The sequence below is a fragment of the Phyllobates terribilis genome, unplaced genomic scaffold, assembly GCF_046119375.1.
Source record: "Phyllobates terribilis strain yellow unplaced genomic scaffold, ASM4611937v1 Scaffold_13__5_contigs__length_258822181, whole genome shotgun sequence".
Classification (NCBI taxonomy): Eukaryota; Metazoa; Chordata; class Amphibia; order Anura; family Dendrobatidae; genus Phyllobates; species Phyllobates terribilis.
In genome coordinates, this window is record NW_027362773.1 from 88,619,463 (window position 1) to 88,643,545 (window position 24,083).

General features: G+C 43.6%; 1 protein-coding gene across 4 annotated transcripts; it reads right to left on the reverse strand.

The window, feature by feature from the left end:
• Nucleotides 1-1,659: 1,659 nt before the first annotated feature.
• On the reverse strand, nt 1,660-22,140 carry CARS1 (cysteinyl-tRNA synthetase 1). 4 transcript variants are annotated; one of them, XM_073658176.1, is made up of 23 exons: nt 21,992-22,140; nt 17,289-17,534; nt 13,835-13,926; nt 12,143-12,231; nt 11,941-12,037; nt 11,765-11,863; nt 9,215-9,364; nt 8,997-9,137; nt 8,743-8,831; nt 8,532-8,653; nt 8,251-8,363; nt 7,913-8,041; nt 7,696-7,825; nt 7,259-7,362; nt 6,985-7,082; nt 6,715-6,904; nt 6,131-6,199; nt 5,601-5,682; nt 5,248-5,328; nt 4,441-4,508; nt 3,288-3,347; nt 2,118-2,201; nt 1,660-2,020 (listed from the first exon to the last, which is right to left on the reverse strand). In XM_073658176.1, the coding sequence occupies exons 1-23, from the start codon at nt 22,014-22,016 to the stop codon at nt 1,889-1,891; spliced, it is 2,490 nt and encodes an 829-aa protein (XP_073514277.1). In that variant the 5' UTR covers nt 22,017-22,140; the 3' UTR covers nt 1,660-1,888. The 4 variants fall into 4 exon arrangements, with proteins under 4 accessions (XP_073514277.1, XP_073514278.1, XP_073514279.1 ...); XM_073658177.1 differs by having other exon boundaries at nt 17,289-17,424; nt 21,992-22,118; XM_073658178.1 differs by lacking the exon at nt 17,289-17,534 and having other exon boundaries at nt 21,992-22,138.
• Nucleotides 22,141-24,083: the final 1,943 nt, after the last annotated feature.

Below are 24,083 nucleotides of genomic sequence, written 5' to 3' on the forward strand. Positions count from 1 at the left end.
CCCAGGTCTTTTTGCATTGATGAGTTCACCAGTGCTTTCTTTCTTTCTCAGGATGTACCAAACTGTAGATTTTGCCACTCCTAATATTGTAGCAATTTCTCGGATGGGTTTTTTCTGTTTTTTCAGCTTAAGGATGGCTTGTTTCACCTGCATGGAGAGCTCCTTTGATCGCATGTTTACTTCACAGCAAAACCTTCCAAATGCAAACACCAACCTCAAATCAACTCCAGGCCTTTTATCTGCTTAATTGAGAATGACATAACGAAGGGATTGCCCACACCTGTCCATGAAATAGCCTTGGAGTCAATTGTCCAATTACTTTTGGTCCCTTTAAAAACAGGGTGGCACATGTTAAGGAGCTGAAACTCATAAACCCTTCATCCAATTTTAATGTGGATACCCTCAAATGAAAGCTGAAAGTCTGAACTTCAACTGCATCTGAATTGTTTTGTTGAAAATTCATTGTGGTAATGTCTAGAACCAAAATTAGAAAAATGTTGTCTCTGTCCAAATATATATGGACCTAACTGTATATATAGACAGCACCATTTAATCATTACTCACTTGTGGGTGCCAAGCTTGAAAAGGGTTCTGTGAACCGAAACCTTGCTTTTTGGGTTCATTAAAGTCTATTTTTTCTAAAGAATTTTGGAGTGCTGCCTTTTGATATACTTTCTATTGATATGTGAGTTTGGAGGCCTGGCACCCACTAGTGAGTAATGATTAAATGGTGCTGTCATATTTATATATATATATATATATATATATATATATATATATATATATACACACACACACATATACATACACACACACGCACACTGCCCGCTATACTATGTATATAGCCGGTAATGTCTGTAAAGTGCGGTGTAAAATAAATAAATATTCATTAATGCCTCCAGGCTTCTGGCTTGCTGGGGGAAGGCTACGCTCCTGATGATTGAGGGTCCGGCTGCTTCACGGGGCATCTGTACGGCCCGCTGTCTGATGCTGCTTGCAGACAGCGTTACCTCTGTAGTGGTGGAGGAATGCAGCCATGTGGCCAGCTTCAGAGCCACATACGCAAACGCACGTTTCTTGTCTAGGAAAGCGGCCACCTCTGAAGTGGATGGTAACCTGCGGCAAGGAGCAGTTCACCACATAAATAAAAATCCCTCTGTTCTTTGATGATCACTGACCTACCGCCAAACGGTTCAGGCTGGATGAGGTTGCAGAAGTATAATATTCTGCACGACGTATGGGTATGGCTGGGCTGTGAGCACTGGCCCACTACAGGACGTCGGACCATCATGGATCCCATTCCTAACAGTGTGAGGAGCGATATGCTCACCAGAGGGCTGCGGCCGGGCTCCACCTGTTCCTCGCACAATGGAGCGGATACCAGTCCTGCTTGCAGGGTTGATGCCCCCATGGCACTGTCCCATGGCGGCCTGGCATCCGCTCCATGCTCCGGAGACACAGCAAACCTTCTTGTGCCGGCACGTATGGAGCTGCCATCCTGCAGCATGGATCAGTTATATACTGGAACATCACGACATATTGACAATGCACATCTTTATTATCTCCCTGTATTATGGCTGTGTCTCCTGGGCAGGGGGCATCAAGCAGATTTTTATTGGGGAGGGATAAGAAGGAAAAAAAAAACAAAGACCCGGGCTGTTTAGTAGAGAATTTAATTGTCTGTGTATAGCTAGTGGTGTAGTCCAAGCTGCTGCTGATTGTACAGTGATATCAGGCAGGCTGGTAGTAGTACAGAGCTAGGACCCCCCATTACCCACACATTTATCGGCCACGGACCCCTACCGGCGGCGTTACATGATGGCCCCCACCAGGGAACGGGCAGGAATAAATACAGTTTGTTCACACACTCCCATCGCTGCTTTATCCCTTAGGCGTTGCTTTTCTGAACCATCTGCAGATATTCTTTGTAGAGTTTCTCTTGGGTTTCATATAATTTCCTGAGTTTTTTGGTTTGACCTTTGCTCAGCTCCTTCCCTTCAGTGTCGTGTGTTGGGAATCCCTAGGGGGGAAAAAACACGAATAAGAGGAGAAAACATGTCACGCAAGTGCAGAAGAATTCCTTTCATCTGGCGTTCCATAATCTGCCATCTACTCACATTCTCATCAAACTTTGAGTATTTGTCAATTTCTGTCTTGAACATTTCACTCGGACAGATCTTCATTTTGCCAAGTTTTGCTGCCTGCGAGGAGAATCAGAGAGAAAGCAAACCGGAGACCAAACTAACTGGGACCTTATAAGGGAAATAATACAGAATTCTGCAGCTTTCTTGTGTACTTTATCATTTTCTGGGGGAGAAGCCGCAGCTCATTAATACAGAGTATTTATGAGGTTACTGGCTGTGACAATAGGAAGAGTCAGGAAACAGGACGTCCTCCTATTGTGTTAACCTGCTAATGAGATGTACAGATTTCACTACATAATCATATCATTCCTATCCTGAGTTACATCCTGTATTACACTCCAGAGCTGCACTCACTATTCTGCGGGTGCAGTCACTGAGTACATACATTACATTACTGATCCTGTACTGATCCTGAGTTACATCCTGTATTATACCCCAGAGCTGCACTCACTATTCTGCTGGTGGAGTCACTGTGTACATACATTACATTACTGATCCTGTGTTACATCCTGTATTATACTCCAGAGCTGCACTCACTATTCTGCTGGTGCAGTCACTGTGTACACACATTACATTACTGATCCTGTACTGATCCTGAGTTACATCCTGTATTATACCCCAGAGCTGCACTCACTATTCTGCTGGTGGAGTCACTGTGTACATACATTACATTACTGATCCTGTACTGATCCTGAGTTACATCCTGTATTATACCCCAGAGCTGCACTCACTATTCTGCTGGTGCAGTCACTGTGTACACACATTACATTACTGATCCTGTACTGATCCTGAGTTACATCCTGTATTATACCCCAGAGCTGCACTCACTATTCTGCTGGTGGAGTCACTGTGTACATACATTACATTACTGATCCTGTACTGATCCTGAGTTACATCCTGTATTATACCCCAGAGCTGCACTCACTATTCTGCTGGTGCAGTCACTGTGTACATACATTACATTACAGACTTAATATGAAGTGGACAGGCTGATATTGTAACCTGTGTTATCCACAGTTTCTCTCATCCTGCTGGATCAGACAATACAGCTGCAGGAATCCTCGGTCTGTGGTCGGCCATTAATCATCCTGGAAATCTTTTGGAAGAAATTAATAGTTTCCCAGAGAGACCGGGCAGATTTACCTCCTGCTCCTGTTTTTTCCTAGCAGCTTCTTCTTTTTTCCTTCTCTTCTCTTCCTCAGCCTGGAAATACACAAGATAAGACATAGCCTAATGTTGTAAGAAAAGGTTATGTGCTCATGATGCAGAAATGCTCTGGATTTTTTCCTGATCGTTTTTGCATCTCCCTGGCAGAAATAACGCATGCGGATTGTACATGCGGATAGTGCATGCGGATTATGCATGCGTTTTCCTGCCAGTGATATGCGGATGTGAAGCGTTCTTTACATGCTATTATGCATGCGGGTTGACAAGAGCTTTCCAAGTGATTTTAGCATCACTTGGAAAGTGCTTGACAACTTGGCCACACTATATAAATCCATGCAACCGGCATGGTGTGACCGTAGAATGTTAAAAAATAAAATAAAAAAATCTAAACTTACCTTCCGATGGCCCCCAGAGTCTTGATTCGATGCGTCTCGGCTTGCCAGCAGCTCGTGGTACACTAAAGGACATGCCGTCACATGACTAAATGACGTCACCGCAGGTCCTTTAGTCTACCGCGATCTGCAGGCAAGCGAAGACAAGGCCATCATAAGGTAAGTATAATATTTATTTTTTATTTTTTTTACAGGTTCTACGGTACCCGGGTCCGGAGCAGAGTCTCCTGTCCTCCACACCCGGGTACCATCCGCACATTGAAACGCATGGATTCCGCATGTACAGATGCAGTGATGCGGATGTCATGCGTTCCAATGCAAGTCAATGGCGGCGAAAACGCAGCGCTTCCGCAAAATAATTGGTAGTGCTGCGTTTTTTTCCATAATGATAATCCGCAGTGGAAATTTCCGCAGCATGTGCACAGCAGATGCGGATTATCATTGGGGGACATGGCAGACCTTCTACCAAGCGTTTAAGCATTTCTGCAGCGGAATTACCACTGAAAAAACGCTTAAAAAACGCATCGTGGGCACACAGCCTTAGTCTATTACTCTGTAACACAAGATATTTATGTTTTTTTTTTTTTGCAGCGGGGACATTACATAGATGAATGGCTGTCCATGTAATGTAAGCACATGGATCTGGCCCATATAGGTGGGATTCAGACGGTGGACCCCTTTCTTCGATGCCCTTATGTCCTACAAGGCTATGAGCATTATGAATCAGATGGATTTACCTTTTTCTTTTCCTCCTTCTCTTTCAGCAGTGTCTCTCTATCCACAAGTTTCACCACGGTGGGAAGCCCTAGAAAACGAATGGTGGGAGATTATTCCTTCTTCAAAGAGGTCCCGGGCACGTAAGGATTTAAAGAAGCCATAATGCCTGTTAACTTTGCATTAAGCAGCTGGAAAGGGGTTGCTGGGTCTTGTAGTTCTAAGTAAAAGAAAGCAACTGCGCATGCTGGTGAACACCACTATCCATAAAGCAGTAACTAGTCTGTACTGTCCCCTATGTGCAGGACACAAGGGAAGGATTCATGGGTCAGCATATCATCAGATCTGTGTGTGGTCGGCTAATTAGGGTGCATGGGCAGAGAAGGGGTTACTCAGCCGCCCCCTTCACACACAGCCCTGATGACATAACAGCACACAAAAGTAGCTGCTGAACCCACGGCAAGAAGAGATATCTGAAAATCAAGGCATGACATGATGGGTTCTGCAGCCTCTATGCATCACAGTACATAGCAGACTGCAGAATGAGTTACCAGTGAAATGTATGCACTGTTCTACGTGGAGGCTGCAGAAGCCAATCTATACATTTTCATTAAATTCTACAGCAAAAAATGCCTTTTTGAAAAAAAAAACAAAAAAACATGCACTAAAACAATTTCCCAGAGGCATCCATATTGTTTCATCTAATTTCAGTATATTTCTTTACAACTAAACAAACTTGATTAAAAAGAAATGAATGTAAAGTCCATGACCTGTTTGTTTTCATTTATTAATACCACAGGCACACGGCATTACCCAAACCAGCCTGTTACCTTCATGGTCTTCCAGCCGGACGCCGAGCTCTGGAAGTACATCGTCCCGGAGAGAGTCACACAGCTGCAAGACCCCCAATACTGTGAAGGAGCAAAGATAAGGGCTATGACTTACAGGGTTTTATTGATCCCCACATCGGATTTTAAAACCCCTTGCAATCAGAAAATTAATGTCACTTATAGGAAAGCCCTTTAATATAAAAAACATCAGCCTATATTATGCACATGGGGTGAAAATCACACAAATAATGTAGCACTGTAATATGGCCGGGTAGAGTTAGAGGGTTATTGCTCTAGGTTAGTGTGGTATAACCAGAACTCACTAAGTCTCTGGACATCCTCGCTCGTCTTACCTTTGTTCTCTCGGGCAATCTGTCGCACTCCTTCCCTGAACTGGGAGAGCACCTGAAGGTAAGGCATCACTGTGGACTCCACCTTCAAGAATAAACCAACATGACAGTGCATCCCAATTAACAAAAAACATACAATTATTATTCTTTTTCTTTGTACCAGAAAGAGGGTGCTCGAGGGCAATCATTAACAACCTTAATTGTAGAATATTAGAAATTAGCAAAGGTTTGCAGTACCCAGCTATGACTTCTGGTCCAGTCCTCTGTTGCAGCCCTCATCATCAGCCTGGTATCTGCTGGGCGGCAACACCATGATATTGCAGAGTGGCACCGCAATGCACGCCATGAAGTCACGTAACGCCATATGGTGCCGTGGGGTCAAGGAAAACTACAAAGGTGCCCAGGAGATACCAGGCAGAGGATACAACAGAGGACAGGGCAAGAGCAAGGTACCGCAATTCTCTTTGCTCATCCCTGTAATAATATATGTATATATCAAATCATAGCTTCAGTAGAGGAGGAAGGAGGCTTACATTAAGATGTTGTCCATTTCCTCCAACAGGGAATCCAATAGGTTCCTCTCTTTCTATGGCCCCAAATATCTAGAAAGCAAAGGAAAACATTGTGTTAATTCTATCAGCTACTTCTGGAACATCCAATGAGTTCTTCATCGTTAACTCCAATTATATATGCAGCTACACATCAGCGGGTAGGATGAGATAATACAGTCTTAGCTTAGTGTCACCTTCCAGGGACAGAAGCTTTACCCAAGGTCATGAATGGTGTCTCAAATTAAATAGATCAGTATTGATGTTATCACTTTAGAATTGGTAATGGTCTAAACTGTGAGACTCCTACATATTCTGAAAATGAAGGCGCAGTTTTCCTGCGATTGGCCCATACCACTAGGGCTGACTGCAGCTTCCCCTCAAGCGACCGCAAGTATGCGATTTGTATATATACGGTCACAAGCCAACTAGACGTGCCTGGCTTCTCTCAATTCACTTGTGTTGAGAGAAGCCAGGAACATTTAGTTGGAATGTGGCCAGACATACATTTTCCATTAGTGGACAACCCCCTTAATGAAATGGTTACACAGGACACTGGCGTCGCTTACATTGAGCATGCTGGTAAGGTAGGTGCTAATACTCTCCAGTAACATCCTGTTGGGGGTCTGCTTAGCCGCCTTCTTGCCTGCAATGTACGAGTTGCACTGACTGACCAGAGCCCTCATTTCCTCCATGACAGTCCGGGTGTCAATATTATCACACAGGGCGGTGTGTACAGCGGACTTCTTGTTATAGAAACTGGAGAGGAGAAACCATTAAGACAACGCCAACATGGGTCCGCCAGAGCAAAGAAGAAGACAAATCTGGGGGGGGTTCACCTGTTGTTGAGTTCAATCTCCGGAGATTCCCATTTCACGTACTGACCAGTGATGTCGGTGGGAGCCCTCAGAATATCCTTCACATTTAGAAAGAATTCCTGGAAGAGAGAAGAAAAAAATACTTTTTATGGCCATGAGGACCACAGATTTTTTTTCATCTGCCAGGTTTTGTAATTAGGTTATTAGGTTTTGTAATAGGACCCATAGCAATGTGAGCACCAGCCATTAACAGGAGGTGGCACTATCTATCCATGACAATGTACAGACCACTCACATTCATGAACTTCTCATATTGGACGGCCGACTCCATGGTGTTGTTAGAATAATCCAGGGTGTCCTTCCAGGAGTGCATGAGAAACGCCAGACGCAGCTGTCGAGCTGCAGGGAAAGAGGATCAGCACTTAAAACAATGTGCTAAAAAGTTTTCTACAAACTTTCTAACATTCCATCCTGTTTCAATTCCTTCACCATTTCCATGTCCTCTGCTTGCGGTCAGTGAACTGTGAACCTTCATAAAACATTTGAAGGCTGAAAAGGTAAATAGGCCTCGCACTTCACATAAATGAGGATTTGGTGAGACACCGCTTCATATTCACTGAGAGCAAGCAGAGTTCATGGAATGGTGAGGAATTCAATCAGTAATAATATGAAGGCATTGCAGATCTGTCCATTAACAAATCCTTCTGATCACAGCCCGGTTGGCTCCCGTACCTGTATTTCTCTCCAGCGCGTCTTTAATGGTGATAAAGTTCTTCAGGGATTTGGACATCTTGCAGCCGGCAATGGTCAGGTGACCGGTGTGCAGAAAATAGCGCACCCAGTGGTCACTGTCAAAGTAAGCCTAAAATATGGAAGAAGAGCTCACAACTCTGCAGGTTCGATACAAGAAAATGTAAGGATGGGGGCAGGGAGAGGGTCCTCCCCCTACCTCAGACTGAGCCAGTTCATTATCATGATGGGGAAACCGCAGATCGAATCCACCTCCGTGAATGTCCATGGATTCTCCTAGGATGGAGCCTGCCATCGCTGAACACTCGATGTGCCATCCGGGGCGACCCTAAAAACAGCGAAATTATACAATCTACACAAAGATACGACCCTGACACCACATACAGTTTCAAGGCAGCCATCCAATGTTTGTTCACTCATTTATGGGCAGCAGGCGGCTTTGAAAAGCATTTGCTTAAGTCCGTACAGAACAGTTTAGGTCACTTTAGAAATTTGGCCAAAAAAGTGACAGACCCCTTTAAAAGAGCATGGCCTTACCTTTCCCCAGGGAGAGTCCCATGATGGTTCTCCAGGCTTAGATGCTTTCCATAGGGCAAAGTCATTGGGTGACTGCTTTTCACTTAACCGATCTGCGGAGATGCTCAGGTCACCTGTATATAAATATAGAGATAAATATACAGAAAAGACTCCTGGGGACCGGACAGTAATGTCTGAGTATCACACAGCTCCAAACTGTATCTCAACTCCCAATGGACCCACGTCAGACACTAGGAGTTGTAGTTTGGGACCATTGGTTTGTAAGGACGGGTACCACTCACCTTCTCCTTCCTGAAGAGCTTTCTGATCTCCTGCGGCTTCCGGCACCAGTTTGGCATAGTAATGTTTCTCACTGGAATGAAACTTTGCTGTGTTGAAGTAAACCGACCCATTAGACACATAGCTGCAAAGAAAAGAAAACCTCAACCTGTCATTGTGATGACCGAGGGCCGAAGGTGATAACCAAGAACCGAAATCAGCACAAGGACTCACCCGTAGCCATTATCCACAATCTTCTGCACAAACTCTACAATTTCTGGCACGTACTCGCTGACCCGTGTGAGGACATCGGGAGGTAGAACCTGCCGGCGAAACGTTCCCACTAATCACACAATCATTACGATCGGTGGCGCAGCCTAGATCCAAGACCTATGTGCGAGACGAGGCCGACATTTCTATGTCCTATTACCCGTCTGTGTCACTACCTGTCGGCTTAGTCTTCTATAAAGGAGAACACCACGACTTACATTCAAGGCTTCCATGTCTTTGTGATACTCTCCTTCCCAATATTTGGGGAGCTGTGAAAAGATGGAGTTGTCTGACACCTCTGCCCCCTTCTTGGTGTCCAGCCAGTCTGAGAGAAGGTCTGCAGATTCTTGCAGTAACGTCTAGATAAAGTAAAGATCTTATGTTATCACTGCGCCCCGATATATAACAGAAGGCAATAATCTCCCACTCATCCTACCCATGAGAGTCTCTGAACGCTCTCAGCATCTGCAGATTTATTCATCTCTTCTTCAAGGGGCCGGACGGCGGCTGTTACAGCCGACTGGATTCTTTCAAGCATCTGCTTCTTATCCGGATCCGTCGTCTCGCTGACCTTGATTAAAAATGGCTGCAAATAAAAAAAAGACACTTGTCAGTGATGTAACATTCAGGAGACACAATACTACCAGGGAATAACCAGGAGGGCATGGTGGCTTAGCTGAGCTGCTCCAATACAGAGGGGCAGTCCGTGTTCTCTTCACTCAGGATCAGTAATGTAATGTATGTACACAGGGCCTGCACCAGCAGAATAGTGAGTGCAGCTCTAGAGTATAATACAGGAGGTAACTCAGGATCAGTAATGTAATGTATGTACACAGTGCCTGCACCAGCAGAATAGTGAGTGCAGCTCTGGAGTATAATACAGGATGTAACTCAGGATCAGTAATGTAATGTACAGTCATGGCCAAAAGTTTTGAGAATGACACCAAAATTATATTTTCACATGATCTGCTGGCCTCTGGTTTTTATTAGTGTTTGTCTGATGCTTATATCACATACAGAAATATAATTGCAATCATATTATGAGTACCAATAGGTTATATTGACAGTTAGAATGAGTTAATGCAGCAAGTCAATATTTGCAGTGTTGCCCCTTCTTCTTCTAGACCTCTGTAATTCTCCCTGGCATGCTCTCAATCAACTTTTGGACCAAATCCTGACTGATAGCAGTCCATTCTTGCATAATCAATGCTTGCATTTTGCCAGAATTTGTTGGTTTTTGTTTGTCCACCCGTCTCTTGATGATTGACCACAAGTTCTCAATGGGATTAAGATCTGGGGAGTTTCCAGGCCATGGACCCAAAATCTCTATGTTTTGTTCCATGAGCCATTTAGTTATCACCTTTGCTTTATGGCAAGGTGCTCCATCATGCTGGAAAAGGCATTGTTGGGCGCCAAACTGCTCTTGGACGGTTGGGAGAAGTTGCTCTTGGAGGACATTCTGGTACCATTCTTTATTCATGGCTGTGTTTTTAGGCAAGACTGTGAGTGAGCCGATTCCCTTGGCTGAGAAGCAACCCCACACATGAATGGTTTCAGGATGCTTTACAGTTGGCATGAGACAAGACTGGTGGTAGCGCTCACCTCTTGTTCTCCGAATAAGCTGTTTTCCAGATGTCCCAAACAATCGAAAAGGGGATTCATCAGAGAAAATGACTTTGCCCCAGTCCTCAGCAGTCCACTCCCTGTACCTTTTGCAGAATATCAGTCGGTCCCTGATGTTTTTTCTGGAGAGAAGTGGCTTCTTTGCTGCCCTCCTTGAAACCAGCCCTTGCTCAAAGAGTCTCCGCCTCACAGTGCGTGCAGAAGCACTCACACCAGCCTGCTGCCATTCCTGAGCAAGCTCGGCACTGCTGGTAGTCCCATCCTGCAGCTGAAACAGTTTTAAGATACGGTCCTGGCGCTTGCTGGTCTTTCTTGGGCGCCCTGGAGCCTTTTTGACAACAATGGAAGCTCTCTCCTTGAAGTTCTTGGTGATGCAATAGATTGCTGACTGAGGTGCAATCTTTGTAGCTGCGATACTCTTCCCTGTTAGGCCATTTTTGTGCAGTGCAATGATGGCTGCACGTGTTTCTTTAGAGATAACCATGGTTAACTGAAGAGAAACAATGATACCAAGAACCAGCCTCCTTTTAAAGTGTCCAGTGATGTCATTCTTACTTAATCATGACTGATTGATCGCCAGCCCTGTCCTCATCAACACCCACACCTGTGTTAATGGATCAAATCACTAAAACGATGTTAGCTGCTCCTTTTAAGGCAGGACTGCAATGATGTTGAAATGTGTTTTGGGGGTTAAAGTTCATTTTCTGGGCAAATATTGACTTTGCAAGTACAGTAATTGCTGTTAAGCTGATCACTCTTGGACATTCAGGAGTATATGCAAATTGCCATTACAAAAAATTAAGCAGTAAACTTTGGAAAAATTACTATTTGTCTCATTCTTAATACTTTTGGCCATGACTGTATGTACACAGTGACTGCACCAGCAGAATAGTGAGTGCAGCTCTGGGGTATAATACAGGAGGTAACTCAGGATCAGTACAGGATCAGTAATGTATGTACACAGTGCCTGCACCAGCAGAATAGTGAGTGCAGCTCTGGAGTATAATACAGGATGTAACTCAGGATCAGTAATGTAATGTATGTACACAGTGACTACACCAGCAGAATAGTGAGTGCAGCTCTGGAGTATAATACAGGATGTAACTCAGGATCAGTACAGGATCAGTAATGTAATGTATGTACACAGTGACTCCACCAGCAGAATAGTGAGTGCAGCTCTGGGGTATAATACATGATGTAACTCAGGGCTATTACATGATAAGCGATCTGAGGTAATGAGGTTTACATTTCCTGTAGATGTATTGGATTAATGATAACCATAACACTGGCTTATATACTTAGTTATCCTCCTAATAAGTCTGTCTACACCCATGTAACACCCAGTCGCCGGTGCTGGACATACCGTTAGTGCCGTCTTCACATCGCCGAGCACCGCCGTGGCCTCAGGTTGCCTCTCTTTGTATTGCTGAAACAAGTAGTTCTGTCTGGCCCGCTTTATGATCTGGAGAAAAGATAAGGAAACAACACTGATTTATCTGCAGCAGGAACACAAAATACAGAACAGCAGTGGCCGCGCACCTTGTCATCAATGTCTGTGATGTTCATGCAGTAAAACACCTCATAATTAAAATAGTCCTTTAAGACCCGTCTGAGGATATCAAAGGATATATAGGATCTGAAAAGAAACATAAAGGAAAGGGTAAAGTGAGACCTGCAACACGGACATGGGAAAATTTTTTTTTGTTGAGCCGTATGTGCTGATCCCCTGCCCCATACTCACCTGGCATGTCCCATGTGTGATGCATCGTACACAGTTGGTCCACAGCAATACCACGTCACTTTCTTACCATTCTGCGGTACAAACACTTCCTAAAAAAACGAGACAGCAACAAAAAAAATAAGTTCATTTTTAAGTGGACAAATGAAAAGTCTTACCCGGTCTGATTACGAGATGATAATTGCTGAAAAGTTCAGAAACTTTGTACCATACATTGATTTAGAAACCCAAACCCTTCTAAGTGCTCTGCTTGCTGTTACTGAATGGAACCAGTACATTAAACCATTCATGACATATGAAGTATATGTACGTCACATCTCGTTTCCCCGACTTTGGTGCGCTCTCTGACGCTGAGCCTGCATCTTTCCCCGCACATGACAGCTGATTTAGTCAGTTTTCATGTGCCTTTGACAGCCGGGGATGGATTGGAGCTCCATCCATGGCTATTAACCAGTTAAATCCCACTGTCAATCTTTGACAGCGGTATTTAACATGTTACAGCTGGAAGCGCATCACAAATCCCGCTGAATGGCACCTGTGTCACGTGATCAGGGGAACGCCGATGGGTTGTCATCACAGCAGGGGTCCGCAGAAGACCTCCGTGCTTGTCATTACGATACTCCTGTTAACGTCGGCTCGTGGACGAAATTCATAGATCGTGATTACTGCTGTGTACAGCACAGGTGATCGGACAATTGCAGTTACAAGTCTCCTCAAGAGACTATTAAATAAAGTAAAAAAAAAAGTTTTTAAAAATATGAAAATAAAAAGCACAAAAGTTCAAATCACCCTTTTGCCCTATTAATAATGAAACAATTAAAAAACAAACACATATTTGGTATCGCTGCGATCAGAAATGTTCGCTCTATCAAAATATAGAATAAATTAATCCGATCGGTAAATGGCGTAACGAGAAAAAAAAAAAAAAAAAATCCATCTAAATGTTCGAATTATATTTTTTTGGCCGAAGCAACTTTACAATAAAATGCAGTAACAGGCGATCAAAACATTTTATCAACCCCAAAATGGTATTAATAAAAATGTCAGCTCAGGGCACAAAAAGCTCTCACCCGGCACCAGATCCCGAAAAATGGAAACGCTACTGGTCTCGGAAAATGGCGACAAATGCAAAAGCTTTTTCTAAACACATTTTGGAATTTTCTTTCACCGCTTAAGAAAAAAACAAAAAACAACCGATACATCTGGTATCTGCGTACTCATATTGACCTGGGGAATCATATTTCCAGGTCAGTTTTTACCATATAATGGACATGGTAAGTATAAAAAACAATCGACGGAAAAAAAAAAAAAAAGTTATTGCTCTTGGAAACAGGGTAGGAAAACAAAAAAAAGGAAAATGGCCATGGCATGAAGGGGTGAAAAACAAGCGTGCTATATATTTTTAAGGCTATCCCATGCTCGTTACATTGTGGAAGTGCAGCAGATTTTCACCTCTCCAATATAAAAGGGGAAACTAACTACTAGTTTAGGGGGGGTCCGAACATGGAGACCCCCATCAATCAGTTCTGTGAATGGAGTGGCAGTCGAGCATTCATTCTGTACAGGACAGATGGAGAGAGCTGAGATTGCACATTACATCCAGGAAAGATGAAGGGTGAGAGAGGAAACGATAAGAGAACAGAATCAGGGGGGACGGGGGAATTTGCTTCGTTACCACGTTTCTTTTGCCGTCACCTTGTTGCGTGTCAGACTGTTGTACAGCCGCAGTTGGGGTTGTTCTGTTTCTTCTGGGGGGGTCCATTGAGGTTGCGTGCGTCTCCCCTTACCTGGTAATAACAAAGCAGGTTGTTAGAAGGTCGGGAAATTACATAATTTACATAAGTAACATGCACTTTATTTAAGGGGAACATTTTGCCCTATAGATTAAGACTTTTTAAACAGGTTTTCTAGTTTTAATTGAAGGTCTAACCATGTGCGACCGCTGGGGGGTCCGACTCCCGACTCCTCACTATCAGCAGAACGACCTTCACAGAGGCACGTCCAATTATGTGACCGTCCCCTGGCCTGAGTGGTTATGCCAAGATAGACGGCAGAAGACCACCAAGGTCAGTGTCTGGCCATAGCGATCACATGTTGTAGATTTTATGTCCCCGCCGCAGCCCTTTAAATAAACACAGGCGCGGAGGAGAGGCGTTGGTTCAGCCGTGGATTTCGACAGGTAAATAAAGCTTATTTAGCGATTTTAAAACATCATCCATTCTATGGCCTGAAAGCCGACAACCCCTTATAAGGGTTATTCTCAAGTCGTAAAGTGATGGGAAATGCCATTACTTTATGATCAGTGAGAATTCGACTTAAAAATGAACATGCACTAGAGATGAGCGAACTGATTCACAGGACCCTCGTCTGTGGCTGCCGGACGAGAGCCTTGTGAATCGACACCTTCCTGTCGAAGTTTCTGGGGTCTCTTCTGATTTGTAGGCCTGGTGTGACGTCTTCGTTGAGGTGTAACGCACTCATGATCTCGTTCCGGGTCTACAAAATCAGAAGAAACGCCAACATTCAGTGGTGTGAAAGTGTTTTCCTCCTTCCTGATTTCTTATTCTTTTGCATGTTTGTCGCACTTAAATGTTTCAGATAACAAAACAAATTTAAATATTAGACAAAGATAACACAAGATGCAGTTTTTAAATGAATGTCTTTATTATTAAAGGAAAAAGAAATCCAAACTTACAGGGCCCTGTGTGAAAAAGTGATTGCCCCCTAAACCTAATAACTGGTTGGGCCCCTAGCAGCAACAACTGCAATCAAGCGTTTGCGATAACTGGCAATGAGTCTTTACAATGCTCTGGAGGAATTTTGGCCACTCATCTTGGCAAAATTGTTGTAATTCAGCCACATTGGAGGGTTTCCGAGCACGAACCGCCTTTTTAAGGTCATGTCACGGCATCTGAATCGGATTAAGGTCAGGACTTTGACTAGGCCACTCCAAAGTCTTAATCTGTTTTTCTTAAGCCATTCAGAGATGGACTTGCTGGTGTGTTTTGGATCATTATCCTGCTGCATAACCAAAATGCGCTTCAGCTTGAAGTCACGAACAGATAACCGGACATTCTCCTTCAGGATTTTTTGGCAGCCAGCAGAATTCATGGTTCCATTTACCACAAGTATTCCAGGTCCTGAAGCAGTAAAACAGCCCCAGACCATCACACTACCACCACCATATTTTACTGTTGGTATGATGTTCCTTTTCTGAAATTCTGTGTTACTTCTACGCCAGATATAATAGGACATACACCTTCCAAAAAGTTCAACTTTTGTTTCATCAGTCCACAGAGTATTCTCAGAAAAGTCTTGGCGATCATCAGGATGTTTTTTGGCAAAACTGAGATGAGTCTTTATGTTCTTTTTGCTCAGCAGTGGTTTTTGTCTTGGAACTCTGCCATGCATGCCATTTTTGCCAAAACTCTTTCTTAGGCTACGGCCCCACTATCAGTATTTGGTCAGTATTTTTTCTCAGGAGTGGGAGCCAAAACCAGGTGAGCAACAATCAGAGAAAAAGTATAATAGAAACAAGTCACTAATTCTGCATTTATCACCCACTCCTGGTTTTGTCTCCTACTCCTGAGAAAAAATACTGACCAAATACTGATAGTGGGGCCGTGGCCTTAAGGTGGAGTCATGAACACCAACCTTAACTGAGGCACGTGAAGCCTGCAGTTCATTGATTGTTGATGTGGGGTCTTTTGTTACCTCCTGGATGAGTCGTCGCTTCGCTCTTGGGGTAAATTTGATCAGCTGGACACTCCTGAGAAGGTTCACCACTATTGATGAGGGAGCGTGTATTGTTAATTTTTTTGGCAAGAACGCTCGGGTGCTTGCCGTGTATTTGTGGCGTGCTCGGCATCTATGTTATTGCCACTACATGTGTCACGGCTGTTAGACAGCTGTGACACATGTAGGAATTGCTTAACAAACAGGCAATCCCTGCATGTGTCACAGCTGTCTGACAGCAGTGACACATGCAGCCACAGCGGCACTAACATAGATGCCGAGCACGCCGTAAATACTCGGCGAGCACCTGAGCGTGCTCACTGAAAGGGTGAACAATACACGCTCGCTCATCACTATTCACCACTGTTCCATGTTTTCACCATTTGTGGATAATGGCTCTCACTGTGGTTTGCTGTAGCCCCAAAGCTTTAGAAATGGCGTTATAACCTTTTCCAGACTGATAGAAAGATCTCAACTACTCTCTCATTTGTTCCTGAATTTCTTAGGATGGCAGCATGATGTTTAGCTTTTGAGGATCTTTTGGTCTACTTCACTTTGTCAGACATCACTATTTAAGTGATTTCTTGATTGAGAACAGGTGTACCAGTAATCAGGCCTGTGTGTGACTAGTGAAATTTAACACCACAGTTAATTTACGCTTTAAGGGTGGGGGCAATCACTTTTTTCACACAGGGCCCTGTAGGTTTGGATTTCTTCTTCTTCCCCTAATAATAAAGACCGTAATTTAAAAACTGCATTTTGTGATTACTTGTGTTATCTTTGTCTAATATTTTAATTTGTTTTGTGATCTGAAACATTTAAGTGTGACAAACAAGCAAAAGAATAAGAAATCAGGAAGGGGGCAAACACTTTTTCACAACACTGTATAAGAGGCAATTCGAAGGGCTTACGTGCGGTGTCCACAAACCACGTCCTGTGAATCGATTCATTCATCTCTACTGTACAGTAAAGCAGGACCCCCAGAGATCTGCGGGGGTCTCACTGACTAGTAATATCTTTGCTGATCAGAGTTTCCTCTGTTATTGGTAGGACCCCATTCAGGACTTCCCAGATGTTAAATGAAAAAGCCCAAATATAATGTTACTACGCCCAGATGAATAAAGCACCCACAGCAATGTAAAGGCACAGTAACCTTTGTTGGGCCATATGCTACAACAAGGGGAGTAACGACTTCACTTCTCAATACGAATTCCCAGAGAAAATGTTGTACAGGTGATGAACAAGCAGGGAAAGCAGGGAGATTTCAGCTCTGAAGCCTGCCTGAATTGTGAATGCAGCTCTGGGGTATAATACAAGCTGTAATGTGGATGATGTCACTTGTGCATTAAACAATAGATGCATTTCATGCAAAAAACACATCATTTCCAAGTATGCTCACAGGATGACTACTCACATGGCTGGACGGTATGTGAGTCGCTTTGCATTGCAGGGTCTGATGATATTGCCGTTATGTGCCGGTACCACCGCACCACATGGAAGTATTGATCAGGAGGGGGCGCCGCCAGCTGCCTGTACACCTCTATATCGGCCTGAGAAAAAGCATAACCCTGGATGTAACTCCGAGAGCTGAGGAAGTCATGTAAGGCGGACAGCCGGGCCTTCTCATCACTAACGCTCAGGACAGACTGGTAGCTCACCGCTGCAAGAGAGGATCATACACAGGGTTCAGACGGGCGCGAGGAGCCGCGCGGGCATGCAAAGGGCAGCATGCAACAGTGGGATACAGGGAGAGTAAGATCAGAATCCACCAACGGGGTCAGACTAGTGTCAGATACACCAAGGGACAAGGCAAAAATAATCAGTTTAAGGATCCCAAATACATGAAGAACTCTGCAGAATATTTATTTTATCTTAAAGGAAATCAGAAAATGACCTATTGTTTAAATCAATTTTTTGTGCTAAATGTATTTATTTATTTATTTTTTTAAATCTGGTCATTTTTTTCCCTTTTCATATTACAATTTGTATTAAAAATAAAAAAAAATAGAAATCTTGCAATTTTCTCACCGGCCACTTAAGGTTTTTTTTTTTTTTACATAAATTTCTGTTGTTTCAGGAAATTCACACGTGTATTAAGCCACAGACTAATGAACAGACGCTGGACCTGAAGGGGAGCAGGGGGAGCGGAGACATCGCCTATTTTTGGATCCTGTGTGATCAGCTGTGCATAGAGGTTTTACCTGTCATTATAATCCTGCCTCTGATGATATGGAAACTGCTGAAAACTCTTCCTAAACAGACATGAAGTAGGAGTCTAAAAAAAATTTAAAAAGTCTCAGTCGCCGGTGTGAAAAGTGCAAGATTACTTGCTTACTTTAATAAAGATCGTGATATGAAATAAAAAAAATATTGCCAAATAATAATAATAAAAAAAAAAAACATGATTTAAACAATGGGTCATTTTCTGATGATGATGATCTATTGCACTCCAGTCACATCCAAAGCTGCACCGAGAATAGCTCTGACGGAATATGTTCTTCTAGGGAATTCCTATCATCTGTAGGACTCTGCGCCATCTGTAAACAGCAATTAATAGCTCTGCTCCCGGGGCCGTATCCATGGCAGATAATTCACTGCCTCCCACACCAATGCTCCTTCCTAAGAAGCCTATCACAAGCCTAACCAACCGAGAGCCATAAAGTCCTGCAAAAATCCCTGCCTTATCGGTGCCGAGGACATTGCAGCACAGCAAGGTTATTACTGCCCCACGTATACACCATCCGTGCCCTATAGGTAGAGGAACTAATGTCACTTTAAAGGGACAATCAGCAGCACTTTAAGAAGAGAAGCTGATTTTACAGTCATCCTCCCTATTTCATGGTGCGGAGGGGGCATGTCACATTGTATCTGCCGTACTGATGTAGTAGGGGACAGATCTGTCTTTCCTGATTCTCTCTCTTAGACGGTAACACACGTTTCAATTTTACAAGAATATTTTCTGCGCGCCGTAACCTCCACCCATATTATTATCACTGTAAGATAACAGACAAGGCACGGGGATGGTGCAATATGCTGAAGGTGTTACAGTGCAAGGAAAGAACGCCCGGAGTCCATGGAGGAGGCCGTCAAAGAAGCCGCGCCATAAAGCGACCTATACATTACCAGCTGGCAGCGATGCCGCTCTGTGCCAACCACCTATTACCTCTGATATCTCTACACTGAGAGAAGCTGCCAGCGGCCATTGATGCCCAGTGAATCCTGGGGTTTAGTACTTTGGCCATTTCGCAAGCGTCTTTTTGAGCATTTTTCCAGCATTTTTTTTTTTGCAGCTTTTTTACTGCCATTTTCCGGATATTTCTTTATTTTTTAAATTCAATTCAACAATTAACAAAACGCCAGTTGTTTATTTTTTTCAAAGCAAAAACAGTGACAAAAGGTTCATTTAGACCCCCGGGTGTCTTTTTAGCCTTTCAACTACTATTATAAAGCATAAAGTGTTTTCAGAGCAGAAAACGCCTGAAGAATGGACCGTTCATTTCCTTTCACTGCTTGGCATCTTTGGAGACGTGAAGCGGTTAAAAGACGCTCAAAACTGAACATCTGCAGAGGCCATTTTATTTTTTTAATAGTCAAGCACTTGTAATGTACGATCTACAACCTTCTGGTATTTTATAACATCTTTACAGGTCCTAATCTTTTTCTAAATCTCTGCTCGCCGTCAGTAAATGGAAACAATAATATAGACGGGCTAAAATGTATATGCACTTATGGGCTCATTCCCACGTTCAGGAAAACAAGCAGCAGAAATCAGAGAGTCAGGACTGAAAATCTGCTGTGGACCCTTTAGATATTGAATGCGCATATAGCAGATATGACTCGTAAACATCCCCTTAAGCTATGTGCCCACAATGCGGATTTAATGCATTTCAGCCACAGAAGCGCATTAAAAACACTTGTTAAGTTGTCTGCCATGTTTCCCAATGATAATCTGCATGTGCTGTGCACATGATGCGGAAATTTCCGCTGCGGATTATCATTGCGGAAAAATTCACAGCACTACCATTAATTATGCGGAATCGCGGCAAAATCGCCGCCACTGACTTGCATTGGACCGCATAACATCCGCATGACTATATGTACACATGCGGATATTATGCGATTCAATGCGCGCATGGATGGTACCCGGGTCTGGAGTACCATCGTACCTGTAGTTAAAAGAGAATTAAAATAAAAAAAAAACCAAACACATTATACTCACCTTCTGATGGCGGCCATGCTGGCTCTTTGGCTGCTCGCAGTGGTGTAAAAGGACCTTCCATGACGTCACTTAGTCATGTGACAGGTCATGCGACCGCTGACGTCAGCGGATGCGTGACCTGTCACTTGACTAAATGACATCATGGAAGGTCCTTTGTAGAGCACCGCGAGCCGCCGAAGACACCGGACGCACCGTAGAGGAGACTGGGGGCCATCGGAAGGTGAGTATAATGTTTTTTTTTACTATTGATGCTGCATTTGCAGCATCGTAACTTGGTCACACAACATATATCCATGCCGGTTGCATGGATTTATATAGTGTAACCAAGTTGTCAAGCACTTTTCCAAGTGCTGCTAAAATCGCTTGGAAAAGCGCTTGACAACCCGCATGCGAAATAGCATGTTAAAAACGCTTCACAAAAGCTTCTACTTGGCAGAAAAAAACGCATGTAAAATCCGCCTGCATTTTTTCTGACAGGAAGACGCAGAAAGGCTCAGAAAAAATCCGGAGTGTTTCTGCATCATGGGCACATAGCCTAATAGTGTTCGGCTCAGATCTTGTTACATTGTATTCATCCCCTACAATCGATCTGTGTGATAATCAGCCCGGACTGTGGGGTGTCCCTGCACTGATATATAGTACTCATCCCCTATCTAGATCTGTGTGATAATCAGCCCGGACTGTGGGGTATCCCTGCACTGATATATAGTACTCATCCCCTATATAGATCTGTGTGATAATCAGCCCGGACTGTGGGGTATCCCTGCACTGATATATAGTACTCATCCCCTATATAGATCTGTGTGATAATCAGCCCGGACTGTGGGGTATCCCTGCACTGATATATAGTACTCATCCCCTATATAGCTCTGTGGGAATAATCAGCCCGGACTGTGGGGTATCCCTGCACTGATATATAGTACTCATCCCCTATATAGCTCTGTGGGAATAATCAGCCCGGACTGTGGGGTGTCCCTGCACTGATATATAGTACTCATCCCCTATATAGCTCTGTGGGAATAATCAGCCCGGACTGTGGGGTATCCCTACGTCTTCCCTGCTCTGACACACTGTAGCAGACTATCAGGACAGGAGACAGATCTGTGCTGGTGTCGCCGTCTGGCACAGACTTTGCCCAGGAAGCTACAATCTTTGAACGATCTTAAATACTAAAAAGGAAAATGAAAGTAACCGCTGCTCACATTGCTGCCTGACAGCATGTAACATACCCTGGCCTGCTGGGAGTTGTGGTTCCCCAGGGATTATAGACCATTGGGAGGGGGAAAGAATAAAAAAAAAAAAAAAAAAAAAAGCGGCCCACTGGGAATCTGTCGCCCACCTTACAGGGAATCTGTGATCCCCTGGCACTTATCAGACATCCAATATGGACCATACAGGTAAGGATTCACATTTCTATCACCTGTATGCCCATATTAGAGGTCTGATAAGTGCCGGGGGGGGGTGACAAATTCCCTTTAAACCTGGATCTGCGCCTGGTTCTAGGCATCCGGACCCCCATCAATCAGCAGCTTGTGGCAGATGATAACATAACCCTGATATTTGGGTGCAGTCCCCCTAATAACAGACAATAAGGCACTAATACATTAGCATTAAGGCTGCTGTCCCTGCAGGTATAATGGTGACAGTGAGAGCAGATGGTAGGTAAAGTATGGTGAAGTGCCATTATGGGGTATGTATAAAGTAGAGCAGTGTAGCACTATAATATATCCAGCCTGTGTGCGCTGGTGGCGCCTCCTACAGCCGGCATAGTGCAGTGTACGGGCGCTCAGTGACTGCAGCTGAGCTGTCACATACAGTATACATGTATATACGCCATTATACACAGCAGTGCCCCCGCAGCCTCCATATTCCGGGGTGACAGCGCCCCACACACTCACCCTGATCCCCGACTGCCGCCGCCATCCCGATCTCCGATCCTCAGATTCTGATGCAACCATCAACAAAACGTGTCCGGAAGTCCCTGCGCGCTCACTTCCGGTGCTGCCGGTTACCAGGCAACCGCGGCGCTGCGGCCTACAGGGGAGGGGAGAGCAGTGAGCCTGGCTGCAGGCTGCTGTATAACGGGTGAGGCTGTGTCTAGACTGGAGGCTCCTGTGAGGCTCCTCCAGCAGCTCCACTCTACACGCTCACTGGTGGACGGACTACAATGCGCTGCCTGCACTGACTACTGGGGGCTTTTAATGCGTTTTTTTATGGGGAATTGCTCAAGTTTTTAATACAAATATCAAAAATTGTAAAAGGTTTATTTTTTTACACTTATATGTTTTTCACAGATTACAATATGGCCAAGAAATTCTACAAAATTCACGGCCCCCAACACACGGCTTTTAATCTTTTTTTTTTTCAAAACTTTATGTGTCCATTATCTGACTAGCCAATCAGGACGCAGGAGCCATCTACACTGTCCAGACGCAAGGGCTTGTGCCATTGGCTGCGGAAATCACATGTCCTCTCTATATAAACACCAGCCATGTTGTCTGAGCACCATTTTGTGATGATCACAGGTCAGAGAGGCTGCTCCTGACGCTGCTCCTGAATACTGAGAGGTTTTAGCTAGATAGATAGGCGGTTGCTTCTCAGTCAGTTTAGATAGAGAGCGTCCTGTGTGGCCGTGACATCGACCTTCCAGCAGAAATGTTTTTTTTTTTGTATTAGTGAGATCCAGACAAAGACAGCAGGGCCCAATGTCATAGAAGTCTGTTGTGCTCCATGCACGAGTACACCTTTAAAAATCTAATTTTTGCTGCTACTACCGTGATACATACAGCAGGTCACATCTAAGCTTGTATTAACCTATAAACAAGAACACTAGAACGTGAGCAATAAACCTCACATGACAGCCATAACCAAAAAGGAAAAGGGGCAACTTAAACTATAGAAGCAGCCTCGTCTAGCTGTGTCTCCTCCATGTGGGCAGCTATAAGAAGCCCAATAAAGTGAGGGAATGTATAAAAAAAATACATATACTAAATAAACATTGATCGGTGACCAGGACAATTAAAACATGATCATTAGGGAAAAAATACAACAGTCCTATATGATTAGAGACCAAATAGATCCCTAGAGCTGAGCGCCCATGGGGGTGCAGATGGTAATATATCAGCAAAATCCAGACAAACAGCAGGGCACATCTCAGCTTAAAAGTCTGTTGTGAACTGCTTCTATTGTGCTCCATGCACGAGTACACCTTTAAAAATCTAATTTTTGCTGTTATTACCGTGACACATACAGCAGGTCACATCTCAGCTTGACAATTTTTGGAGCATATATTCTACTGTATGCAGAGCTCATTTACAGTAAAAAAAAATCTATTTTTTTTCTGCTACTAACGTGAGACAGCTCGCCACATCACAGCTTGTAATTTTCTGGCGGTGAATTTCAGCCGTATGCAGAGCTCGTTCACAGTAAAAAAATATATATTTTTTCTGTTACTAACGCAATACAGAAGGCAACATCTCAGTTTAAATTTTTTTGTAGCACATATTCTCTTGTATACAGGCCTCATCCACAGTAAAAAAAAAAAATAATTTCTTCTGTTACTAATGTGATACAGCAGTGCAGATCTCACATTGAATTTTTTTAGCATACATTCTATTTTATACAGTCCTCATCCACAGAAAAAAATCTAATTTCTTCTGTTACTAATGTGATACAGCAGGCATCATCTCAGCTTGAATATTTTTGGAGGCTATACTCTATTGTATTCAGGCTTCATCCACAGAAAAAAATCTAATTTCTTCTGTTACTAACGTGATACAGCAGGCCACTTCTCAGCTTGAAATTTTTTGGAGCCTATATTCTATTTTATACAGGCCTCATCCACAATAAAAAATAATAATTTCTTCTGTTACTAATGTGAATACAGCAGGCAGATCTCAGCTTGAAATTTTTTGGAGCATATATTCTATTTTATGCAGGCCTCATCCACATAAAAAAATCTAATTTCTTCTGTTACTAACATGATACAGT